Consider the following 27,290-nt stretch of genomic DNA (forward strand, 5'->3'; position numbering starts at 1 on the left):
AGATAAATTCTAGTGCGGTTCTTGTTCGTAGAAAAAAATTAAAATTTGTTCGTACAGTGTAATTATAGTAGTATAATAAATTTTAATAAATCATTTCGATTGATCTGACCATTTTTCACATAGTATGTTCCGCCCTAAAAAAAAATACTAGTAATGCAGACTATTTTGATATTAAATATGTTACATTCATATATTAATCTTATGTTCATCTCTTCATTCCTAAAATCTAAAATATATAAATAATATTCCTTCCAAGACAGTGAAAATGATTTTATTAAATTACGGATTTTAGGCTGTAATTTTATAGGGGCAAAGTCTTCAATATATTTGAACATTTTCATAAGCAAAATCAGAATTGAAAAATTTAGCCAATGAAGCCAAATAATAAAAAAATGTGTCCACTTTTGACACCCATAGTATCTCTCATGGATACAATTCATATACTACTCGAGTTAATCGGTCCAACAGTTCTAAAGTTTTTATGGGGCGCCAGGGGCAGACAAGACAAAACCACATCATTGTAAAATCAATACTTTCAAAGATTCGCATCGAAGCTAAAAAGTAAAGTATCTCAAACCGTGTACAAATATTTACTAAGTACCCATATTGAGTTCTATTCTTTGGTTATCGTGATTATTAAAAACATCATATTATGTAGGTGTTTGTGAATTGTGATAGTTCCATTATTAAAAAGCATTATAGTCGCAAGATGTGCGTTTTACCTAAAGACAACATAGACTCAAACGACTATACAGGGTAATCAAATTTTTATGTTAAAGAGATTTTTTTTAATAAAATAATTATTTAAACTATGCAATTTTCAAGTAAATGCCTTATAATCTGTAATTGATATTCAAAAGTTATATTTAATATTTTAGTTAAAATATTGTTTTAAAAGAGTACTTTCTAAGCGGTAACTTTTAAAAATAAAATACCAACCTATATACCTACTAGATTTAATAATGAGAAGCAGCATGAAGTAATAAAATAAGTAAGTGGTCCGTCACTACTTTGGATAATTGTTTCTTATATCTTTATTGATCGTTTTTAACACGTTTTTCTTACAAAAATACCACATATGCATTATTTTAGTTTTTTGCGAAGTGCTTAGTTTAAACTCTCGAATAATTAAAATTTACATTAAATTATTAACAAAATAATACTGTAACAAACAATAAATAAATTATTATAGACTGTTGTTAAATAACCGTTTATCTATTAATCATAATATCAACAAATCTATTGATATAATAGCAACGCGACCACAGGCTACACTTTAAAGGTATTACATTTCTATATAGTATATTGACCATGTGTATGACCGGTTATGAATAAATAGTTTTCAAGTTACTAATGTTTAAATTTTAGAATAGGGGTAAGGGTAGACGGATAAGTTATTTTTATCTGCGTGCATTTCTCAATCGCACTCCACCCCCAGTCCTAAGTTTTAAACTTGAATAACTTTAAAAATAATTATTAAAAACTGGTTATTGACCAGTCAAAATTTTCAGTAAATTATTGTTAGTTTAAAAATCCAATTAAATATATATATTACTATTAAAGTTTTAAGAATTGATAAAGCTCTAACAAATACTAAAAGAGATAAACAATTTAATACTGTCTAATATTGTACTATAACATAAATACAATTTTTTTTAAAAAGAAACATTACAAAATTGAAATTATTTTAAAAGTTAACTAGTATAGGGCGTTAAAAGAATCACCTGGTATTATATTATATTTTGTTTCGATGGGCATTTAAGTATAAACTAACTTGTTTGTAAAAACGTTATTGAAAAATCTGGAATTATGCATTTTTATCCCACGAGCACTTGAATTGCCTACACATTGCGCCGGTTACGCGAAAACTTGCAAAATGCTGTAGAGGGGTGGAAAATAATTTACACATTTTTTACCTGGTACAATTACCAGGTTACAATTACTTACAAATTGATATCTATGAATTACAAGTTGTCTGGGACTATTTGGGCAGAATAAGGTAGGTTTTTATTTTTAATTGGGTTTTTCTCAGAAAGTAAGAATTTACAAACTATAAAAACCTGGTTACAACTACTAACAATTTATTTGGACCGATTTTGATAATATGGGGGGTCTGACTTGACACGAACCCTTATTAAACCTTTCTGACAAGGAAAAAGATGTTTAACGTTAAGTATTCATATGCCAGTCAGGACTAAAAGTAAGGCATTGCAATAAATAACATATTATACCTCCATCATCTAGGACTTTCTTGTTATCATAGCTACCAAGATAATTTTTAGACTTCTTAAACGCTACAAAATTACAATCTTAATATCCAATTTTTTTTTCATTTAGCCTATCATAATGACGAGAAAAATATTGTGTTTTACTATATATTAACTATTATAAGTTGATGGAGGAAGCTATTGAGTCTTATACCCACGAAAAAAATATATGAACGACATGTTAAAATAGGAAATGCTAAACGAGGTAAGTATGCAATATTTTATAAAAATAAAAAACAATTTTTTGAAAGTACCTACAATGTGAAACACCACTTGCAAAAGTTAACAAGCGCGTTTCTTCCTACCTTGCTCCTCAATACATTTTACGTCCTTATATTTTGTATATGTTGAATAAAAAAAAAATAATTTACTACCTATTTTTATATTATATTAATTAAAAATATAATAAATAATTAATATTATTTAAATCATACCTCGTAAGCTGTTGATAAAAGAAATTTCAATAAAATTAGGGAAGCATTTTTAATAAGACTAATAAGAGTAAAGTCAAATGGTGAACAACTTGGCACACTACATTTACCTAGTAAATTTTGTATGACTATTCACAAAAAAAAAAATGTTAAGAGATAAATTGCTTTGACAAGTTAGCTAAAGTAAAACCGGCACGTGCAAGTTTTTTTGTCCATTGTCACAGACTAGTTTCCATTTTTTTAACCGATCAAATATTTTGTCGGAAATAGGTTTCCGCTCATTACTGTTTTCCGAATCGATAATTTACCCGTTTTTTTTTGCATGATGCAACTGTTTGCTTGTTGAAGGGTAACAGTAAATAATATAGTGAAAATTAAACCTTGCAGACTAACGTGGTCGAAGACATAATAAGAAAAACGTTTTTATCATTGTCGAATATTATACCAACTGAAGGTCGTTTGTGTTATTTTTCTTGTTTTGATAAATGTTCATCGAAGGGGACAATTTTAAAACTGAAATTCTACTAATAGAACGCATATAATAAATGTATGGTTGTGCAAGTGACATGTAAAAATAAATCGCAGACAGTAAAATACGACTGCAAAAACCTACTGAACACTTGGAAAAAGTGTAAATGTCGTCGAGTGAAAATGACAATGGTCTTTGGACACGCCATCACCGCGAGAATACACTTCTATCGATCAATATTTATGAAAAATTAAAAACTTGTACTCAAGCGTAGCATCTTTGCAAAAAAAAAATAGGATTTTAGAGGCGAAATTAGTTTGATGATAGATCTATGTGTATAAAAGTACAAATCTATAATAATAATTTTTTATTATGAAAAAACCAAAACCCTTCTAGACTCAAACCCAATAAATGTGGATTTAAAGGATATTATGGGTTGACAAACTTAAAATTTAGTATTTGGTCTATCATACGATCACAAAATAAGTATATTATGTTTAAAAAAATACTAAGCATCAACTTTATTGGTAACGCGTACTAAATAATAGAATATGAAAGTTTGAACAATCGCATTCCGGTCAGGGAGTACGGCCGCAGTGACCGCAGGCTAACATAAATCTGTCAGCTGGACTTAATCGCCTTTTGGTCCTTTTCCAACGACCTGGTCTTGGCCAGACTATACAAAAGCCTGTGGTGATATCCTTTGAGGATATCAGAAACTGACACATTAACGTCTGATGTTAGTGTCCACATCAGTACAGTTTCCGGTGCTTCTGTCGACTTCCTTGTACGTGGTAGGATTGGTGGTGGTGATTACTTCGGACCACATAAATTATAATATCTTCGACGGTGGTCAGCAAAGATTACTGGTCATCGACATTGGAGTCGGCCAAATGGAAAGGCAATTGTTGGAATAGACCTAGAGGACTAGCAAGTCATCGTAGTATGTTGCGTTCGTCTCGCTACCCATACCACCTCGAGGTCTAAAAAAGTCTACCCTGGCCAAGAGGGTTTTTAAAAGTAAAATCAATAACAGTTTAAATAATAAATATTAAGGACCAACATAGTGGTAGTATAATAATTATTAAAACTAAAAAGTGAAAAAATTGCTTGTAAATAAACGTTTCTATGTAAAAAAAAACTCCCAACTATGAAATACAAATATAAATCGTTTTATGGCCAATAAATGTGTTTGTGATCATGTTATTTGGTAAAAGTGACTACAATTTGTTTTAATTTCAAAAAAATGTTAACGTATGTAACGTTTTAAGTAGATAATAGTCTATTAAAAATATCAACTGTCGATTGGAAAATGAATAATTCTGTGAAAAAATAGCAAAAATAATAATTTTTAAAAAATACGATTTTAAAGATTTATATAAAATTGTATATGTTTTAACTCCACTTTAGATCAATTTACTTTCATTTTAATTTTCAGATCTTAAGTCCCAACTACGCTCGAAAAAGTGAAATAAAGAAAAAGTTTCCACCCCTTTACTAAATACATTATATATTCTCTTATTTTAATTTTTACATACATACGTGTACATTACATTTTTACATTCATTCGTGAAAATTCATTTTATTTTATTATTCTATTGAAAACTTAAAAAGGTACCGTTGGTTTTTTTTATAAAGCAATATTGAACATTTTTAACTCGAGAAATAGAATATTAATCAAAAATTATTTTAGTAAGTCAGGTGGACTTGTACATAAAATGTTATTGATAATTTATATTTCCTGCAAAATAAACAACATTATATAGGTAGGCGTCGTGTGAATTATCATCTTAATGAGAAATTTTCATTTTCGACACTCCGGTATATTCAAATCGAATAAATAACCCATTCACCATTATCAATGAATAATTTAATACATTAAAACTTTTATTTGAGCACATGGCTTAAATTTTCATCGGTAGTATAAAGCTGTTTTGAGGTAAAATGTAAATTAAGTAAAATTGTTTTGTACATATTATATTCGTTTTATTAGTCAAATATTAACATATTATTTAATTTAATTAATGATTTAAACAAGTCACTTACCTTTTTTGAATACTTAATACTTTGTGCTTGTGGAAATAAAATGATCCTTGTTATTTTCTCCCAAAAGATTTGTTAAAAAACAATAAAATTTACATTCTTGTAATTTATCTAGTTGTTTTTTCTTTGGTCTTATCCACCATACAGCACGGCCTCAGAAGATTTCACACATCATATTATATAGACGCATAGAAAAGAGAATAGGAACTATCAGTAACCAACACACAAATTTTAATGTTTTTAAAATAGTTCTTAACACTTATACTAATATTTCGAAATTTATTTTTTAACTAGAAAATGTATTTAATTTTGTTTAATACTACACAAAATGTATCATAGATGTATGTATATCACTTTTTATGATTTTAGACCATGTAGTGTAAAAATGGAAAACATTTATATTAAAACAAATAAATGTCAAATAAATTGGTAATAAGATTTTGCGGGAAGACCCGTGGAATAATTTTTTTTTTTTGTTTACGGCATTAATTTAGAAAAAATCAAATTTTTTAGATAGAAAATATTTGTGAGACATTAAAATGTTGGTGAATATTCAATTGTAGTATTAATTTAATGTATAAAAAAGTACCTACATATAGCTGGTTAATTTTACCTTATCTAGAATTATGTAAATATCTTTCTTATACTTTACTTAGTTTATTACCATAAACTAAGATTATAACTGAATCGGTCATTTCAAAACGATATAAGTCACCGATTTATCAAAAATTACTTTTTGTCAAATTTTATAATTATATAGTTAGTTACGTATTCTGTGTGAAATCTAAGTTTGTCAGACTCATATTTAATACAAATGTTGAGTACAAGAAATTAGAATCACTGGATAAACTAGTTATGAAGTTATGAAATTTTTTGTGGCTAGTGTAAAATTTCAATTTTGTGATTTGTGTCATATTTGAAATGACCGATTCAAATTTATTATTAATCTTATTTTGTTATTTTAAAAAATCTTTATCTTTCACATTAGGTTAATTAATGAGATCTTACTTCAAATAAATATTATATTTCAATTTTCAGTTTAATATTTAACAAAATCAGTTTTAATATTTGTAACTTAGATTTATCATCAATTATAGGTTAACCAACAGTTTTGACTAATTGACATTCTTACACCTGAAACTTACTAACAAAAATTATAATAATTATTCTAATTAATTATAATAATATAATACTCCATATACATTTTTAAAAAATGGAGAGATGTTATTTTTAACTATATTAGATGTTGTTTAAAACAAAAATCAGACTTGTTATTTCTAGCGAATGAATACAGTTAGGATATATATTACTCTAGATTAACATTTTTAGTCTGCAAAGAATTAATAAATAATAACAGATGTAATCGAATCATAAGTGAAAATTTAAAAACATGTTGTTTATTCTAAATTTTATTAACTCAATATTTTACATAATGTATTGACTCTGTTACAGGTGTGAATAACATAAAGATCATTGACAATCAATCGATTTTGACGGTGGTATAGATTTTACGCACAAACGCATTGGCTCCAACATATCCTATAGTGCCGCACATGATTCCCAGCGCTAAACTAAATAATGCCATGTATCCAAAATAAAAAGCTGTTTGAAAGAGACCATACATCCTGTAAAAATAAAGAAACATATTATAAAAAATGATTGAACTATTACAACTTCTAATGAAACTTACTTTGTTTTAAATAAAAAGTAGTAGACCGAGTACAAATAAACATAAGACGCGGTTGATCCAGCGGCCGCAAAACTAGTCCATTGCCTGAAAAATAACAAAACAAATTATTGTAGTATGTGTTTACTGGATAATAGTATGAATGGTGTAGTCGTAAGGGTATACACAGTGTATATCCACCCTACAACTATGCCACCGACTAATTTTCAATCAAATTACCATCTATAATCTTCTGCATTGAGCAAAAAGTATGTACACACAATCGTCACGCAAACTGTGACTACCATAAGTATCAAAACGACCAAAAGCATAAATCCATAGACGTAATAAATTTTGTAAGCCCAAAATGATGTAAATATGAAGTACCTGTGTAATAATTGTTAACACAAATTAAACATATGGTACGTGGTAAAACAAACCCTGAAATAACATCAATACGTACATTTCAATAAATATTGATCCAAAAGGTAAAATTCCGCCGAGCAAAGTGATAATTAAAGGTTCCATAAACCATTTTTTCTCTGGAATCGGTCGTGGAACAGCGTTCACTCGGCAAGGATAATCTGGTTGTCCTGATAGGTTGCGACCGAGCAAGGTCCCAACCAATGTGAGGGGTAATATCACAAATACGCAAATGCAAATTACGGCAACCTTAAAAAAAAAGAAAAATTATATTCAAACCCTAGGTTAAATACAACAAAACTCGTGTTTACCATCGAACCAAACGGAATCGCACGAGTGGCGTGATAGTAAATGGCGATAAAATTTATAAGGAACGCCACGCCGCTCACAGAAAATGGCATTAAGAAAGCTGATAATAACATCTGGCGAATCCAAATACGTCCACCCATTTTGGCGTAGAGAGCCCCTCCAAAGTATCCGTTAACAGGCGATGTTAAGGCATAAACAAATATAGATGTACTTAACAATGAGCCTCGTCTAAAAAACATACATACTTTAATAACAGCTAATAGGTAGGTATAATAATATAAGGTTGTCGTCGTGTTAATAAGTTTCTTACTCCGTGTATAGATCGCCAATAATTGTGAATGTGATAACAACGAGAGTGACTAGAGTTATGTGGTGACCACATCCGATTATGGCCGAGAACAACATAGGATACGAAACGGGACGGAAAACATCGCCGTGAACTTGTTTCCAACCGTATTCGTCCCCCAAGTCTTTTTCCTAAAATCAATAATATGTTAAGTATGAACAAACTAATAAGTCAACTCTGAAAGAGTAATAAATAAACACGTACCATGAGGTCTACTTCTTCATCTTGGCTGTAACGAGCATAATCTTTGCGCACAGTTCTCAAAAGAATCATAGATACAAGACCAACTAAGAATATGACCATCATGAAACTGTTGAAAATACTGAACCAATGGATCTAGAGAAATAAAATGAGTAAAAACATAAAGTTGAACATTGCATTTAATATAACGGCTTACTCGGTGTTGGAAGAACTTTGGATCTAAATACTTGTTGAAACGATCTTTGAATGTAATCGGCGATTGTTTCCAATTCACTTCGTAGGTAAACTCAATATTTGTATTGACTTTTAGTTCTACTTTTGCTTCAGATGAAAGATTTACATCGACTATATGCTTTCCGTTATAGCCAATGTCAAATTTCTTGTGAGTCCATATATAATACTTGTTGTTAGTTTCATCCATTTCACCAACAATTCCTAAAAATAAATAATTCCATATTGTACTCAAACATTTTCTACAGTTGCTCTGATAGTGGTATACTTTCTACTGCAAAAATAGTAATAATATTTTAACAATTCAAATTAAATAAAAACCGCAAAAATAAAACAAAAAAAAAAATAAAAATAAATAAATGTTGGGTTTTAAACTCTAAAGGTAGAATTTAGGAATGGCCACAACATATGAAATTCCTCACCCAATGTGAAATTTTAATTAAGGGCGTTGCACCCATGTTTTTTTAAAGTTTTAACATTTAGACCAATAAGCTAGATAAAACTACAGGTACAACAAATTAATTTTATATTTATTTCTGTAAGTGCACTGAATAAAAATCTCAGACCCATTCTTTTATGTTGCATTGGTATTTTACGAACTGTGCCCTCCCCTTGTCAGTTAGGGTTTTAAGTTATTATTTAAAATGCAATATTTTGTTAAGCTTGCAAAAAAAGTTTTTCAATGTACATCAAATAGCCAAATCATTTTAATTTACCCCAAATTGGAAGATCATCAATGTACATTTGATACCAGTAATGATTTTTAACTGCATACACAAACGCTTTTAGTTTTTCTTCATTTAATATGATCTGGCAATAAGGCATTTTGGCTTCCTCAGCTGAAATTTAAAAAATTAAAATACATTAAGAGCCCATATAGTTTAATGTTTATTGGTATAAATAGAAATTCATTCAACCTTTGTAACGTATGTCGAGTCCACTGTATACGAGTTCGACACCTTGTAATGCTTCGCCAAGTGTTTCATGATAATGGCTTATCGATTCTTTAGTTCCCGCACAAAATGGCAGACTAAAATAAGTGTAGGTCTCTTGTCGATTGTGGTATGGACCCACAGTGTTCATCCATAATACCACTTCTTCATTATCTTCATACTAAATTATAAATAAAAATAATAGGCATTTTCGGTCTAATCAACAAAAACTTTATATTGTGTTATATGCTTGCATTCAAAAAAAATTACACCTATATTTATTGTTCTAAAAGATTTTACTCATAGTCAGCCAACCATGGACCCTTGTAAAAAAATAAAAACCGTTACTGAATGTGTGATAAGCTCTTTAAGATACGATACACATACAAATTTAAAACTAATTGAAATCAATCTTAACACACTAGGTAGAAAGAATAACATTAAAAACGGATACCATCATAATGCACTATACAACTTTCCAAAAGATTTAAGGTGCATTTCTTTTACAATCTTAAACTATTATGTTATTGTTAAAACATAAAACAAGATGCCACGTTAAAAACTGCGACCTGACAACTGAAAAATTTGCCACTTTTAAAAGCCTATACATGATGACATCATCAAAAATACTATAGCTATTTATTTACTTCCTTACAGTAAAAGTAATCAATAGCCGTTTTATTGTTGAAGAAATTGTATATAGTTACCAAATGATTGTGTTCGTCGGAATACACAAAACACGACAACTGCAAGACGAACAACGCGACCAAAATTATCTTGTTCATCGCGGATCTATGCGAGATCATAATATTCTTATAACTTAGCTGTCCATTTTCATCAATCTGATAAATATCGGTGTTATATTTGTTAGGGGAGGCCAAAATTAAAGTATTAACCGAAGGAGTTTTGCCCCAAAATTCAAATTATGGACGATGTTCGTCTTTAATTTTCTTTTTTGGTAAGTACGATGTATTACGACTGCATATTATTAATTTATTATTATTATCATTGATCAAATGAAACTATGCGACGTCTACCGCGGTCTGTGACTTTTTAATCTTGTTTGTGATAACATTCTTTTCCGAGATAAAATACGTAAATGACATTACCTTAAACTTGGTAATAGTACGTATAACCACGTTAATAGTATCATCCGACTCTTTCCACCACAGCCGCGATCGCATCTCAGTAGCAGCTCTCAATAATTATTCTAATAGACCTCCTAGGTAAGATTTTAGAATTTAGATAGAAAATGAACCATTTCTTGAAATCTTGAACGCGTTTCTTTGGAACTAAGGCCGTAGGCTCGACTACATTTTTACTTTTTAGGGGTTTCAAATATTTATGGTATGACGCATTATTAGAAATTATTGTGATTTTATATAATTGAGGGAAGAAAACTTATCGAAGAGTTTGGATCCCCAAAACCACATCAAATATGGACTTGTTTCGAAGTATCGTTCCTATTTCTGATCTACATTCTCATTTCAGCTACTTATGCTACCACCGTATAATTTGTTTTATTTATTGTCCAAGGACCTATAAACACTATTGCATTATTGCTGATCTGAGTTCTGAAAATATGTGGTTTTTATAAAATAACCGAGCTTTGAACAATTCAATAATTTAATTTTAATTTTTATCGATTTTTGGATAATCGACTTGTTTATTGGATCGGTTTTTATATTTTCCATCGCCAATCGGTCCGCGTGTGTTCCTCTATACTATTGTTGATGTTGATTATGCGACGCGACGGTGACGCCGCCCGGCGGTTTAAATAAACACCAACAACACACCCGCGAGGCGGCGCCGCGCGAACACACCAGCGTGCGAGTATTGAGTTGTGAGTTGTGACGCATTCGTTTTCCAGCCATTACCGCAACGGCATTCTCTGCCGTCAGAATTGATCTCGTTGTTTTCTTTCTCTCTATCACTGTTGTTATTTATGTTTAATTAATATTACACACTGCCGACTGCGATTAAGATAATACCACTGTCATTTTCGTTTGAATGAGACGAAAATCCGTTGGTCGACGTCAAAACAAAGTACAATAAATACAGGTGACTATTTACACATTAAACGTTTGATAATAATAATAATAATAGTATAGTAAATAATAATATAGTGAACACACAAACACCACGCGCTGAGCCTAATGCGCAATACACGTTTTTTTTATTTATCAACAACCGAAAACGCACGTTGGGTTTTCCTCAAGTGTGATAAATATTAAATAATTTTTTGCACGTGTTGAAGTTAAAAATCGTATGTTGAATCCGACAGTTTTTATTATAATTAGCTAGACGTTTTTTTACGCCTTTGTAAATTTTGTCTGTGACGAATTTCCAGCAGGTAATCCAGAATGTTGTAATAGTTTATTTTAAATTACTATTAATTATTGTTGTTGAAAAAGGTCTATGAGCCACATCGTTGTTTTACCTGATTTGTGTTTCATGACTCATGTTGTGACCTGTCCGACAGCCAATACTGACCCATGTACCATTTATTATAATAATTGTAGGTGGTTGTGCGAATTTTATGAGTCACCTTAGGTCATCTTAAAGTACCTAAAGAGTTTAATATGTTCAGTATCGTATCGTTTTTTGTCCGTTACAGTTGTTTTATTTTATTTTATTTATAATGCTCATTTAGTCTAATAATTTTTGTGTCGCCATTCTTATTTACTAAGACTTATGGCTATTACTGGCATGTAAGTGTATTTTTTTAATTAACCTATTATAGTCTATCTCCAGTCAATTCAATCTGACCTGTAAGTGTTTTTATATTATTTAAGTGCTACGTTTTGACAATCAATGATGGACCCTTTAACTAAAACAACTTTTTCTCTGAGGCCAATCCTATTTATTATTTTAAGTTGAGTACCAACTACCTAACTAAATGTACTATAGTACTATCAATACTAAAACCTTTGTAAATTGACATCAATTTTTTTTCTTTTAAAAAATATCTAGTTGAAATTATAATTATTATTATTTTAAAAGTTTAGCTCTGATGTACAGGTAACGCTTTAAAAGTATTGGTTTTACAATGAAGCTTTTATTTTTTTTTTCTGTGTTGGGTCACATAAACTTTTAAAACACAACACAAATGTATTTATGTAGCAAATCTATAGATTGAAAATACACAGTACCTAAAAAGGTACTTTTATGGACCAAAAGCTGATTTTTATTCCAAATGAAAAAATGTGTATACACACTAATATTACCTGTTGATAGTTACTTATTGTAATTATTTCATTGCTTATAGTTGATATTTTTTACTTGTATACAGGATTATCAATTAAACATAATATCTATTATTTTTTGAAATGATAGTATTTTTTTTGTTTTTAACTCTTTAATATCTAAGAAAACCTAAAAAAAATCAAATGAAATAATATAATACCTAATTACAATTATTAGGTATAAAATTATTTTTTTTAATTTCTTACCATGTAACATAATTTTATTAATTTTTTTAGTTTGTTTCTTAATAACATTTTATAATATTATCAATGTCGAGATCTAAAAACTTATCAAAAAATAATTATTTTGATATAAAGTAAAATATGTTCAGCTAAACCTAACTGTGTACCTTACATATGTAATACAACTAGATAGTGTACTCTGTGTTGAAGTTTTATAAACTTTGTGTTAGCAGTGAAGTTTAACCACCGTATACCTACTAACAGGGCAATAATTTTTTTTTTTGCATTCTTGCATTTTTTTGGCATCTGGTGGCAACAATTCATTCATGAGATTTAAATTAGCTGTCTAGTTGTTTTATATATCTATGATATAATTTGCCTTTAAATGTATGTAATTTTAGCATATCAACTGCTAACAGGCAATTATACCATGCGCTTGGGTTTAAAGGGGATCGCAAAGAACATTATTGTGTGTACATTTCTAATTTTCAAACAAAATTTACTGCAACAAGTGCTATATAACATAAAGTTAAAATACAAAACAATGTATAATTCTTTATGAATTAAATTAAATTAATATTGATGAATAATAACTTTATATTGTATATTGTTTATAAGAAAATAAAATAGCCATAAATGAAAAGCATATTACTTAAGAAACCATTATTAATGAACATGTTCAAACAAATGTTGCCTGTGTTGATGTATAAACAAGAATTAGTTTCTAAAAAACTGTCTATATTTTATGTAGGTACTAACTTGATTTATTGTTTACACTACTAGTTATGTGTTGTACACAGTATTTCTGTTTTTAACTTAGTTCAAGTTGTACATCATGTTTAATCATAAAACATCTTCTTTGCCTTCATTCCAACTATTTGGGGTTGACCACATATATTTATAAATAGTAGTATTCTATATAGTTAAATTATTTTAGTAGTAAATACACTATTACTGTTGAGATTTATGAATGAGATCTTATGTTATATCTCCAAAGAAAAAGAATAACAAATATAACCTTCTTTATTTAATTGTTTATTAGACAGGTAGGAAAGAATTGTTAACATATTTGTGTATTAATGGACATTTCCATTTACGGTTATCGTTTATAGAAGTATTAGCAAACAGTAATTTTTCATATCAATAATGTAAAAGTTATTTTTTTTATTTTTTATTTCAGTGGTTGTGTTCTTATAAAAAAATTGAAATGAGTAATTTAAACTTTGATTCAGAAGTCGATATAAAACCTGATCTTAAAAAACTATCCCTAAAAGAACTGCGTAAACTTAAAGAAGAAGTTGGCAATGAGATATATCGTAACAGTATAAAAAAAACAGGAAAACTAACTCCTCGTCTTAAAACTGTCAAGCGGGATAATAAAAATAGACCATCAGAAGTATCATCTAAGATAGAACCTTCTTTAACTGTTAAAAAAGATAAACCTCAAATTGAACCTGAAGTTAGACAACCGATTGATCCTCGGTTTGATTCTTTGTATGGTGAATTCAATAGGCGTGCCTTTGAAAGAGACTACGGTTTTCTAAGAGATATCCAGTCCAAAGAAAAGAAAAAACTTCAGAAAAAATTAAAAAGTAAAGAGCCAGCAGAGAAAAAAGCTGATATTAAATTTTTGCTGCAAAGAATAGAAAACCAGGAACGTGAAAAACAAAAACAAGATGCACAAGATAATGTATTATCTGAACAAAAGAAGAAACGATTACAAGATTTGAAGGAAGGCAAAAAGCCACAATTTTTAAAGAAGAGTGAAACTAAGATTTTACAGCTGGTTAGCCAGTATGAGGATCTCAAGACGACAGGAAAACTTAACAAGCATATCAAGCAGAAGAGAGTCAGGGCGCATGGTAATGAGAAGAAAAAAATGTTTGCAAATAATGCCGAGTAATAGCTATTAATTATTATTGTAAATTCATACTATTCTAGCATTTTTAGTTTACTCATATCGTATTTCTTGATATTTCAATGGTAATTATGTATATTATATTATTATGAGACACTTAAATAAAACATAATTCTGTAGTTTGTCAATTTTGTACTGTTTTTTTGTCAAGTTCAGAAAAAGTACTAGTGATATTTATTTACCAATCATTAAATTATTATTTCTATTTTTCTTAACATATTATGATAATAAATAATGTATCATCAATAGGTTTGCAGTTAAGGGTTAATATGCTGATAACTTTTAAATACATAATGTGGATGAGTATAAATAGAATGAAACGTTAATAATTTTACTAGGATAAAAATAATAAACCTACTGTTAAGAGTTAAGACCATGTAGTAGTATTACCGAACCAAAATTTTTTGACTCGTCCCGTTTTGTTCATAAGGTTTGAGTCCAAATTTTGTTGCGTCTCAAAAACCGTATTTTTAGGTAAATACAAAATTTTTGTTGGGCATTTGTTTTGGTTTTTTGCCTACTCGGTAATTATATTTCACTCCATTTCGAGGAAAATTATAGGAAATAAATTGGTTGAAGTTTAAGAAAAATAATTATGTACATTTAATTTGATTGAATACATATAGTATAACATTATAATAATATATTATTCTACTATTTGGAAGTGTATTTTTATCTACATTTGTTAGCTTATTGTGAATTTTATCGTGTAAGTCCCCACGTGGACATTGAAGAATTATTATTTTCCTTGGTCTTGAGAATTTTTTTTATCATATTAAACAATTGGTATGGCGACGTTTGGCTTACAATTCACACGAATGCGATTTGCGAAAAAAAAACAAAGGATTAATTGTTTTACAACTGAGCATATTGTGTGCGACTGATGCGTTGATAGTGTTGTAATAATTGCTGGTAATTGACACAAACAGTTTTGTGACAAACGCGTTTAAAAATTATAGGAGGGGAAGTCAGGACACAATATGATGTCATCATGGCACCGACTTCGATGGAAACATTGAAATCATCATTGAGTAAATTCGGTTATTTCCAACGAGCTTATTTAAAAAAATTATGATAATAATAAAAGCTTGTTCAAAATAGGTTTGAACAAATCTCCTCGACATAATTTATTATTAGAACGGTTAAGTTCTACACAAAATATGTGTACCTTTACAAAATGAACGCGTCACTGTCGAGTGTGTGGTTTTTGTGACATAATATCCAAACTAATACTTTTAACAGTATGTCTTTCGGACTAAGTTTTAGGGGTGTAACACAGAACTCTTATAAGTTGGCAATAACCTATTTTTTGTTTAAAAATAAACCGACCTAGTTAAATTTTTAGGTATGCATTAATCCCTATAAATTCCTATTTTATTGTTCTGGTCCAACTATTGATTAAAAATATAAAACAACTAACTTTATGGAGGCACTTAGATTTTTTCAAAAATGTACACTTGTTCATAAATAAATAAAAATGTCTGCAACCGTTAAATTACCATCGTTATTTCCAAGAGCCGTATTTTTTTTGTTGAAGTAAATTATGTAAGTTTTGTTTTAAATATATATTAATAGGTGGGCGAATATCAGTATCGTATGATACGAACATAATACAATTTTAAGTATTACACCAAAGGAGGATAAGAAATAACGAATTGGACAATAACACATGTAGTATGTTAGTTCTTCTAAAAAATATACGTTGTCTAGAAATGGGTCATTTATAGTCGTTACGCTTTAATTATTAGTAATACAACAATATTATGCAGATCAATAAACATTGATTAAATTAGTTACTATCGAGTATCGCCAAAGGTTGGATAATTAAGTTAGGAATGTATAATTTACGGCTTATAATAATTTAATATTATACTAAATAGTAGATAACGAGTTTTTAATTTCTATTGGTAACACAGTTTGTTCTTATCGCTATTCTTTTACTATATAACATCATTTACCAAGTAATTTTAAGATAAAAAAAATGTATCAACAAACAACCTGTTAATAGCTATTTCTTGACAACTGGAAGGGTAATTGCCCTCGTCCTCCTGTCTCCGCCTCTATATTAATTTTGTTAGATTAAATAATCATTTAGACTATGAATATTAATGAAACGTTTTATGATCGTAATTTAAATATTTACATATTATAAAAAAACGATACGAGTAATATTGAGTACAAACATGAAGTTAATTATTATAATTTTGTTAATTGGGTAGTAGAAATAACACATTTCTCTATTAAACCCTTAGACATATAATTCTTAAAACATCTTCACGCACAGGTGTTACAAATTAATTAGGTATGTCCGAACCCAATCAGCGAATCGTATTATTGGGAATATGAATATTACTATTTTTTTTTTTAGTTTTTTATGTAGTCGTTTGCTTTTATGTTGATCTTACATTGGATTAGTGTATTACTATTATTATAATATCACATTTTTAATGTTAACGACCGAACCAGAGAATTGGTGGGTAGATGTTAAAAATAAACACACGGATGTGTGGGAGAGAGAGACCAGAGGATTTGGTTGAACAACTTTAATTTGTTAGGAAGAACTATAGTCTAGTAAGAAACTAATATTTTTAATTTATTTTCTTTTGTTATTGTGATGATATAACATTGATGCACTAATTCGTTATATTGTTGCAATAATACTTCATTCATTTATAATATTTTTAAAAACCTTAACCGTGTGTAAAGGGGGAGTGGTGGCCTTATGGGCTTTGTCAAGTTGAAAATATGTTACCTACTTTTTTTCGAGGAGAGTCGCGTTTCCATTGCCTAAGTAAACCCGTTTCTGGATTTTTTTCCATTTTTTATTATACCATGATGTGTATTGTAATGTGATAGTTAATAGTGAACGACCGATGATGATAATAGGTTCGACGTGAGAACATTAAGAATAATGTTAGAGACCTTGCACCGGTCCGATGGAAAGAGCAACCCTTTGTAATCTTGACAGATGTTGGAAAGTGTATTAAACATCGGTTGTAAGGCCGAAGGGACATAAAACGGGGCGCAGGTCGTGTTTAACTGATAAAACCTTAAACAAATCGGAACTCCAAAACAACACTAGGCTGTTTTTAATTTTATCCTTGTACACATTTACGGTGAAACGGGTTGGCGTTGGAAGACGAACGGAAATTTATGGATTTTTTTGTACGCAAAACATTGTTTTTCGTACTTAATACTAGTCTTTGTGTTTTCCTCCTCGTCAATTCTCAGTAGAACCGATCGATAGGTGTGTCCGGGGATAAGGCTGGAAAACGTTCTTTGTGTTTTTTGTTGTTAAGTTTTTTGTAAATAGGTTTTTTTTTTCACAGTCTGCGTTCTACGTTCTACCCAATTGCCTTCTGTCGGACCTAGGTTTCGTCCAATGATAATTTCTTTAGTAATCTGAGGTCTCGCGTCCATACTGCTGCTATTAACGGACCGTCGTTAATCTGTTTGGTAAATAATAATACAAATCACGTAAATAAAAGATAAAAATTAATTTTTATATTTATATGAACATTGTATGTCTCAGAAATGATAGTAATAGTGAACCTAGTGTATAATATTATTCGTTTTTAAAATCCTTAACATTTGGAAAAACTGTATAGAAATTGTATTTTGATTTTTAGTAATTGTTGTATAGATTTAAACACAAAACTTAATCTTTGATAATAGTTAATGTAAAAACTGTAAACGGTTCTAATTTCAAAACTATTAAACATTTATAATTTAATATTTATAAATATTAAAAAGCGTGATTTTAACAAAATACGGGGTTAAATTATTTAAATTAAATTGATATTAATATCCTCTAGAAAACACCTGAGCAAAACTTGTGGATTTGTTTATATAATTTATATAAGTAATAAAATATTAAAAAATATTCTTAATTACCAAAAGTAACACATTTTTCAGTTGTAGCGTAGCGTATACGTGCCTTTAAAAAAAAACATAATTTTAGCAATTTAAAGGCTAAAGAAATACCATCTATTAATTATTATATAGAGATGTATCCAAATATAAAAAGTATTTTATAATCCGTTTAAAAGATCCTATATTAAAATTAAATTTGGATTTAACAATTTTATCCATTTGGTTTCCTTTTTAAAATATTTTTCTCGTATAAAATGTCTCTAATTAGTGTTTATAACGTAAATATAGATGTATGTAATTAATATTGAACGTTTTCAAGCGCAAGTAGGACTTTATTTTTAACATTTCAGATTTTCCTACGTATTTTATTAATAAAAGACTTTAGTCATTATTTAAGATTAAATTTTTTGGTGGGAGTAGTGCACAGATGTTGCTTATACAGACAAATTTAAGTAATGAAAGAGTGAATAAAAATATTGGAAGACTCCTAGGTTTGCCGGTTAGGACTTAATTTATTAAACACACTTAATGACATGGCATTATACATTTTTAAACACCGTTCCTGTAAAATTTAAAAGTTGGTATCTCTATAGTGTTACATCGTTTTGTAGTTCTTTGTATCTATAAAAAGAAATTGTAATTTTTTCTTTTTGACTCGTGGATATTGTGTATAGTAGGTAGTTTAAACGTCAACAGTCGTTCTCGGGACATGCGTTTTAATTTAATGAATATATTTTTTTCTATCTCTCTTGGTTTTGCTGTATGAGTCTCTCGGTACACACACAAACAGCCTCAGGGTTCCCCACCCTGACCGCACACGCCTACTTCGCTACCGCTTGGAAGTGCACCTGCGTCTTGGACGTCTACGACGGTGTTGCATCTATACCTCCTCTCCCCTTCCCCTTCGTCGGTTGCTCTCACTTGTATACCTTAACAATAATAATAATACTGCGCCGTTGTGTAGTGGTCTCGAATCGTGTATACTACCCACCTTACTGTAGGCCTCAGCATAATATTATACTTGTAACCGAAGTTGCGCAAAACCGTTAATGCTGAACTGTTGAAAAATAAAAAAAACCGCTTTTGGGGTCATGCTATGGTGAGGTACGCGGAGGTCATGGGTACTTAGAAATTATTATAATTGAAAGTTATTTCATCACTTTCAAATAACAATTTTATCGTTACAGTACGAAATTAGTATAAACTGCTATACATGTTAAAAATTATTTAAATATATGTATATAATTCATTTTATTGACAATAAATGTAATGAATGATCACCATAATAGTGTTATTTAAGTTTTTAATGATAGAATTTTTTATTCATTAACTTTTTAAGTTATTGATCACCCTGTTTATATGACGCGTTTACATAAAAAATCACAATGATAATTATTATCAACGGGTAACAGTAATGATTTTTATAAAATATCTTTATATTGTTATCGGGCTTCTAGGATTTTACTTTTTTCTTAATAAAATAAATTTGAACAAATTATGTTATAGGGCCAAACTAGGGCTACTTTCAGTCTAAACTATACCTAAAAAAGGGAAATAAATGAAGTGTTCATATCTTATAATAAGTTTCTTGAGCTTTCATTGTATATCAGTAGTACTATATCTAAAGAATATATCGCACATATTTCTATATGTTCAAAAAGCAATCGATTCGGCGATTTAAAAGATTCAGGCACAACAATTAAATAACAATTTATTGTAGAAAACGATACCTCTTTAGCTACGCATCGAAGCTAAAACTTAATAATACTAATATTATTATTATTATAGGAGGTGCGTGTTTCGTCAGAGCTGCTGTAGCTGTGAGTTGTGACATGACAAAATGACACATGTGTCGTATCGTGTAGTAGACGAACGTCTATAGCGATTGAATTAGGAATTGAAGGTGGTGGTAGTGGTAAATGCAGAGGAGGAGACTACCAGTGTTTTTTTTTTCTAAATCAGTTTTGTGCGCGTTTAATAGCCTTCGTTCTTGTAACATCCGCGTGCAAGTGTGTGTGCATTATAACTGTAATATGTATATAATTGTGTGCTATGAACTCGCGCGCGTGTCGACTGTCTAAGGTCTTATCGACAGTATAAATAATTATAACTGTATTTTTATATATAAATATATTTTGTTTTCGGTTTTGAGGTCATCACTTCTCCAGGGAATAGAGATCGTCCGCTTAGTTAGTCAGACAGGTTGAGGGTTTTTAGAAGAAAAACAAAATGTTATTTCTAAATTCTGGGTACAAACCGCTCGAATGAAAAACAACCCAAAAGGCGTCTTAGCCTAGCAGCTTATGCTTATCTCAGGGCGAACATTACTCTCGAGTACAATATGATATTGTTTACATAATATCTCTGTGCTGTATGCAGCAGCAGCAGCAGTCCTTGTGTAGAGTGCTGCAGTGCAGTATAGTAAATAATAATATTGTGTCGACTCGAAGGATAAACACCACTACGGTAGTGTCTCTAGTCTCCACTCGGTCGTGTTTTTGGTCGTTCGGTTGTTATTATTTTATGGTCCCGTTTTATTTTAAATATATTTATTTTTGTTTCTACGCGCTTCCTTCGACTACTGGGTTTTTTTACACGTACATTGTATAATGTATATTATATTATTATAGTCGCTGGAAACCAGTATTATTATTAGTGGTATCGCCTATCAACCGGACGAGACCCGTCGCCGTTCACGGTTAGTGTTTTTACACACACACACATTACTAATATTATATATTATTTTTATTTATCATTATTGAATAATAGTAGTTATAATATTATTATGATTATTAGTAATAGTAGTAAAGTAGTAGCAACAACCTCTCTGTTTAGGTATAGAATGATGTCGTTAGTTCGTCGCGTATCACCCTAGTTTGTATGTGTTCATTGATTGCGTTTTGAGAAGTTATTGCGCCTTTTTTTTTTTTTTAGTAGTAGTTTGAGTTTTAAGCTTGTCATTGTGCTACCATAATAAATAATAATACATAGTATTAAACAGGTCAGAAAGCGCATTCAATTTTTTATTCACCAATTATTATTATTTATGCATCAAATGTTATAAATACACAAAGACATAAGCCGATTTATTTAACCTATCATTGGGTTATCCTTCTTAACATAAAGAATTGCGTGTTGAATTATAAACCCTAATTTTTGTTTTTGACCATTTCTTCTATCACTTTGACTTCATTTAAAATTGTAAAATTTATTTCGATCGCTTGAAAAATAATATCAAAAATGTTAAAAACATTTTACAGATCAGTATGGAATTATCCGGAGAAGAAGAAGAAATTTCGTTAAACATTTGCTCAACCACTAAGGAAGAAGAATATCTGTTGTCGGTATCCACTGGGTTTTACGAAGAAGAATTTGACGACGACGAAGTCTTTTTGGACGACTCTACGAGTACCGACATGGAATCGTCCGAAGTGTCAACTACACGCATACGACGAACATCGGACGTGATCGATTGTGTTGGTGGGTCAATGTCTCCTGCTCACATCAAACGACACAGTTTTCCTTCAACGTCCAGCGAATCTGTGTATTCAGCCACATCGAAGGCTACCAACATCAGGGACTTAAACAAGTCTAGGCATAACGAACTTACAACAGAATCTCTTGACCTCGGCTACAGTAGCCCTGGTGCTCAGTCATCGGGCCGATCGTATAAGGGAACTTGGTTTAGGTTCAGCACCAGCAATGATGCAGATTCTGTCGATGCCCGACCCACTCACGCTATCGTTCAAGAGCAATCGACTAATTCCCCCAACACTAATAAGTAAATTATATTATATTTACTCCACTTAAAATCTAAATCATGAAATAGTTTTTTTATAAGTATTAAATGTTTTATATTTATACATTAGTAGTAAACTTAGCCCAAGTTACAAAAAACCCAGCGAAGTCACCAAAATGCCCGTTGCCAAGGACTCTACCAGCTACAACATGGAACATGAATTTCGAGGCACAGCAGTTATCATTAATAACGATGTGTTTGAAGGCTCAGCCCAGAGCTTACCTGAACGTAGTGGTTCGTGGAAAGATGTAGAAGAGCTGAAAATCATGTTTTATCGTTTGGATTTTCGAGTGGTGGTTTGGAATAATTTGTACCACGAAGAATTGGAATACCGCATTAATAAATGTAATGGCTGTTTACAAATCTGAAGCAATTGTAAGGGGATCCGCTGGTACAAAATACTCATTTAAACACAAACAGAAAAGTGTGAAGTATATACTCCCAGCGTATACCTTACGGCTACATTATGATTTATATAATTTAATTAATTAATTTAGTGTCTATTTAAATTTTAGTATCAAATGACGATCATACTGATAACGATTGTCTTGCTATTGTTGTTTTAACTCATGGAATCAATTCTTCATTCATTTACGCTAAAGACAATCCATATCCGGTCGAATTTTTGTGGAATTCATTTACTGCTGACAAATGTCCTACTCTGGCTGGTAAGCCAAAAATATTTTTCATTCAGGTAATATTCTGCATTTGAATTATTTTATTATAATTGTTATTGTTATTAATTTCTGTTATTTCAGGCCTGTCGGGGTGAAAAACTTGATTCAGGTGTAACTTTAAAAAGAGAAAGTAAAACCGAAGTCGATTCTTCTACTGCTGCTTACAAAATACCGAAACACGCAGATTTCTTAATTGCATTTAGTACTTATGATGGTTTGTTAATATTTGATTTTTTCAACAATTTACTCTTATTGTAAAAATTGTATTGTTTTATTTTTAGGCTATTATTCATTCAGACATCCAGAGAACGGAACTTGGTTCATTCAGAGCCTGTGCATTGAAATGAACAAACACAGTCTCGATTCAATTGACTTGTTGGCCATCATGACTCGTGTATCGAGAAGAGTAGCATTAGACCATGAATCGTACAATCCTGAATACCCATGGCTACACAGGCAAAAGCAAATACCAACCATACATTCAATGCTTATTAGAGATGTATTTTTCAAACCCAAGAAAAAACCACCACCCGAACCTGAAATTTTGTAAACTGGTAAACGATAGATTTATGTTACTAAATCAAATAACATGAATTTGTATATTTTTACTATTTGGTCGGGGTATTTAACAGTATTGTTTTGAATATTTTTTTGTTTTATTATATTGGAATCGAAGACTGGGAATGACACCGATTGTGGTCATTTTACATCCAAGCTCCCCATCATTTTATTAACAACATTACCCTACAAATAAAATAAAATAAAATGATTTTATACAGAGTTCAAAATAAGGCGCCCATACTCTACCATCATATGGACTTTGGCCACATTACTAAAACTGTTTAGTTTCAATTGGGTCGCCTACTTAACGCTTTTTCTTTCTTTATTATAACCTCATGAAGATAAAAAACTTTAATTTTAGTAGAAGTATGTAAATTATCAGTACCTAAATGTTGTGCTTTTTTGATTCTGAGTTAGACTTACATTGAATATTGAGAATATAAAAAAAAAATTGGTGTTATCGATAATCATTAAGAATTTTTTTACTTTGATTCAATTAATATATCCCCAATACTATTACATTATATATTTTTTACTATTAAAATAATTGCTCGTATTAAGTCTTAGGCTGTCTTCTTAAATAAATGTTACAAAGCAAAATATATTATTTGTGTACTTACTATGTTCTATTCAAAGTACAAGAATATTTTGCTAAATAAATTCTTCGATATCCAAAGACTTTTCTTTTATTAAGATGTAGTCTATTTCACCTTAGGTACAAATAATTTGGTTTGCAGAATTTAACTGTGTACATCTAAGTTAATGCAAAATTACATTTGTGTACTTACAATGTTCTGTTTAAAGTACAAGAATATTTTGCTAAATAAATTCTTCGATATCCAAAGACTTTTCTGTTATTCAGATATAGTCTATTTCACCTTAGGTACAAACAATTTTATTTGCAGGATTTAGCTGTGTACATCATAGTTTATGCAAAATTACATTTGTGTACTTACAATGTTCTGTTTAAAGTACAAGAATTTTTTGCTAAATAAATTCTTCGATATCCAAAGACTTTTCTGTTATTCAGATGTAGTCTATTTCACCTTAGGTACAAATAATTTGATTTGCAGAATTTAACTGTGTACATCTAAGTTAATGCAAAATTACATTTGTGTACTTACAATGTTCTGTTTAAAGTACAAGAATATTTTGCTAAATAAATTCTTCGATATCCAAAGACTTTTCTGTTATTCAGATATAGTCTATTTCACCTTAGGTACAAACAATTTTATTTGCAGGATTTAGCTGTGTATATCATAGTTTATGCAAAATTACATTTGTGTACTTACAATGTTCTGTTTAAAGTACAAGAATTGTTTGCTAAATAAATTCTTCGATATCCAAAGACTTTTCTGTTATTCAGATATAGTCTATTTCACCTTAGGTACAAACAATTTTATTTGCAGGATTTAGCTGTGTACATCATAGTTTATGCAAAATTACATTTGTGTACTTACAATGTTCTGTTTAAAGTACAAGAATTTTTTGCTAAATAAATTCTTCGATATCCAAAGACTTTTCTGTTATTCAGATATAGTCTATTTCACCTTAGATACATAAAATGCTGTTTAATAGCTTTATTTTAACAAAAAAATTATCCAAAATGTTAAAAGTAATGATAAATAACATCAGCTTTCAGTATTTATGTTATTTTCAAATGAATGAATAATTAAAATAGGATAGTTTTTTTTTAAATTACACTTGTATTTTTTTTTTTTTTTTAGTGATGCAAACAAAAGATGCCCGGAAAGTCAAGATAAAAAGCCAAGATAAGACAAAAAAAAAAAAAATATATTTATCTATATCAGTATTTCTTCTTAACAGTACCGCAAATATTGCAATATAAATTGTTTGATCAGTGTGTTTTAATATTAAGTACCTAGCAGTGTTCAATAAAAACAGTACGTCTAAATTAGTTTTCTAAATTATTGTGATAAAAATAATTTATAACTCTTTCGAGACTGATTTAATTTCTCGGCTATATAAATATTTTTGTAATCATAATTTTCTTATAATAGTCTATCATTTCAATGACAATCGATAATAGAAATTTAAACCATCTTATTATTCGCACTCATATTTTCAGTTTATTCTATTATAAACTCAAAAATATTATTTAGTTTTAATTAAAAAACGTTTTACTAAAAAATTTGAACAAATTCATATGTTAATTTTCTACAATTTTTACGGTTGTAAAATAAGTTTTTATATTTAGACGTTTTAGTTATTTTTACTGTTATTTTAGGCTTTCTACCTGCCCACATTGCTTATGTCTTTCATAATATTAATGTTTTTATTAGTCTTTCATATATTATATTATGTGTTTACTCTTAAATACAATTAAGATAAATAAAAAAATGAATGTGATATGTCGCATTTAGTAAATTTATATATTATTAAAAGCCATTTTGTTAGTAGGTACAATCGTTAGTATGTACAAAAATACTGCATTTAGTTGCTTCAACTTAGCATGTTAATTATTATTAACTTTTTTTTTTGTTAGCTAATACGTACATGTGGCGTACTTGGTAAGGGTATATGCTTTATGTGTGAGGTGGGTACATCTCTCTTGTTTTCTTAGTACACATATTGCGGTGAGTCTACACGGCCTATACGATTACATTAACCGCATGTTATATTATATTAGTGTTTTTTTTTTCTTTCTGTTATTGTTTTTTATAATTTCTTTGAATCATTATTACGAATATCTTTTTGATATATTTTGTTGTTTGTCCGACAGTAATAATTTTGAAAACGAAGTTGTAAATCTAGGACTAAATTTTTTTGTATGCATAACTCGATTTGGGAACTGAAAAATGTAGTGTTTGTCTTTGAAATTCTATAGCAAACGCTTTATTTTACGATTTATTGATCTCTCCCCATCTAGTTCAAGTATATATTACATGATATCATAATATATAAGTATATAAAGTTATATATATTTTTTATTTTACTGCACATTCAAACAGACATTGAGAGAAATATTAAATCAAACTTTCTAGTTAGCTGTAAAGAAAACAAATGTCTATTCTCCTTATATTATATATTAGTTGAAGCTGAAAAAACATGCCCATGCATTAAGTGTTAAGTTGTCTTTGTTTGTACTTGTGTTGTGTACAAATGGCATAACTTGATAAAAACTAATTTCCTGTATAATCTCATATATTTAATCATAAATATACATTTGTATTATTATATTGTATTCATTTTAATTTATATTATTACGTATTCAATTATTTTTACATAATTATTTTTTCTTATCTTTTTTTTGTATGAAGATTTAATTTTTAAATTTTAAGTATTACATCTATAATATATATTTATATTATAATAATTTAAGGGATATTGAGACGTTTTTACCAGTTGAGTAAACCTGGCCAGAGTAATGGTACATTTTGCAACCATCTGGCCATGTTTATGTATAATATATATATTTTTCTACCATAAATACAAATTTGTATTATTTAGTAATAATATTATATGATTCCAGAATGTTTTATTATTATGGTATTACATTTTTGTTTGTATTTGATTGAAAATTGTATTGTCCTATTTTAGAATCGAGTAAATGTGTTTTATGACAAACTAACATTATTTTTTTTTACACAGCCTTATTAGTTTAATATTATTAAAGTCTTAAATTAAAAGCGGTTAAACAGAAAATGGAAAAATCATTTAAAAATAATTAATTGTTTTAATGGTTATGTACTACA

At 29.4% G+C, this 27,290-nt stretch overlaps 4 protein-coding genes across 9 annotated transcripts in view; 2 read left to right on the forward strand and 2 right to left on the reverse strand.

The window, feature by feature from the left end:
• LOC126837928 (60S ribosomal protein L17) overlaps positions 1-5,397 on the reverse strand; it is a 309,752-nt gene extending 304,355 nt beyond the window's left edge. The window contains exon 1 of the mRNA XM_050571932.1: positions 5,387-5,397. The gene's annotated coding sequence lies outside the window, so the exon portion shown is untranslated. The remainder of the gene's footprint in view (positions 1-5,386) is intronic.
• Positions 5,398-6,581: 1,184 nt separating this feature from the next.
• Positions 6,582-10,366, reverse strand: LOC126837918 (transmembrane 9 superfamily member 3). Its single transcript, XM_050571905.1, has 11 exons — positions 10,026-10,366; positions 9,304-9,499; positions 9,103-9,225; positions 8,352-8,590; positions 8,159-8,290; positions 7,919-8,085; positions 7,611-7,836; positions 7,340-7,548; positions 7,117-7,263; positions 6,901-6,984; positions 6,582-6,835 (listed from the first exon to the last, which is right to left on the reverse strand). Exons 1-11 carry the CDS (start codon positions 10,122-10,124, stop codon positions 6,691-6,693), a joined length of 1,767 nt encoding a protein of 588 aa, XP_050427862.1. The 5' UTR covers positions 10,125-10,366; the 3' UTR covers positions 6,582-6,690.
• Positions 10,367-11,157: 791 nt separating this feature from the next.
• On the forward strand, positions 11,158-25,401 carry LOC126837921 (caspase-1-like). 6 transcript variants are annotated; one of them, XM_050571918.1, is made up of 7 exons: positions 11,158-11,379; positions 21,798-22,318; positions 22,410-22,681; positions 22,852-23,030; positions 23,095-23,227; positions 23,295-23,567; positions 25,302-25,401. In XM_050571918.1, exons 2-6 carry the CDS (start codon positions 21,804-21,806, stop codon positions 23,561-23,563), a joined length of 1,368 nt encoding a protein of 455 aa, XP_050427875.1. In that variant the 5' UTR covers positions 11,158-11,379; positions 21,798-21,803; the 3' UTR covers positions 23,564-23,567; positions 25,302-25,401. The 6 variants fall into 6 exon arrangements, with proteins under 6 accessions (XP_050427875.1, XP_050427870.1, XP_050427872.1 ...); XM_050571913.1 differs by having other exon boundaries at positions 11,159-11,379; positions 22,407-22,681; XM_050571915.1 differs by lacking the exon at positions 11,158-11,379 and adding an exon at positions 11,872-12,029 and having other exon boundaries at positions 22,407-22,681.
• LOC126837926 (ribosomal RNA processing protein 36 homolog) lies at positions 11,463-14,792 on the forward strand. Its single transcript, XM_050571928.1, has 2 exons — positions 11,463-11,671; positions 13,927-14,792. Exon 2 carries the CDS (start codon positions 13,954-13,956, stop codon positions 14,647-14,649), a length of 696 nt encoding a protein of 231 aa, XP_050427885.1. The 5' UTR covers positions 11,463-11,671; positions 13,927-13,953; the 3' UTR covers positions 14,650-14,792.
• Positions 25,402-27,290: the final 1,889 nt, after the last annotated feature.

This window comes from Adelges cooleyi, unplaced genomic scaffold (genome assembly GCF_023614345.1).
Source record: "Adelges cooleyi isolate 19-005CV unplaced genomic scaffold, UGA_ACOO_1.1 ACOO_flye_CR_arks_rails_tigmint_CR_PRNA_30, whole genome shotgun sequence".
NCBI lineage: Eukaryota > Metazoa > Arthropoda > Insecta > Hemiptera > Adelgidae > Adelges > Adelges cooleyi.

Bases quoted from the DNA above. Each gene is read 5' to 3' on its own strand.
- LOC126837926 (XM_050571928.1), top strand. From the start codon at position 13,954: ATGAGTAATTTAAACTTTGATTCAGAAGTCGATATAAAACCTGATCTT.
- LOC126837918 (XM_050571905.1), bottom strand. From the start codon at position 10,124: ATGATCTCGCATAGATCCGCGATGAACAAGATAATTTTGGTCGCGTTG. The intron at 8,291-8,351 runs GTAAGCCGTTAT...TTATTTCTCTAG, and splicing joins CAAAGTTCTTCCAACACCGA to ATCCATTGGTTCAGTATTTT. The intron at 6,985-7,116 runs GTAATTTGATTG...GTTATTTTTCAG, and splicing joins AATGCAGAAGATTATAGATG to GCAATGGACTAGTTTTGCGG.
- LOC126837921 (XM_050571913.1), top strand. From the start codon at position 21,804: ATGGAATTATCCGGAGAAGAAGAAGAAATTTCGTTAAACATTTGCTCA. The intron at 23,031-23,094 runs GTAATATTCTGC...CTGTTATTTCAG, and splicing joins CAAAAATATTTTTCATTCAG to GCCTGTCGGGGTGAAAAACT. The intron at 23,228-23,294 runs GTTTGTTAATAT...TTTTATTTTTAG, and splicing joins TGCATTTAGTACTTATGATG to GCTATTATTCATTCAGACAT.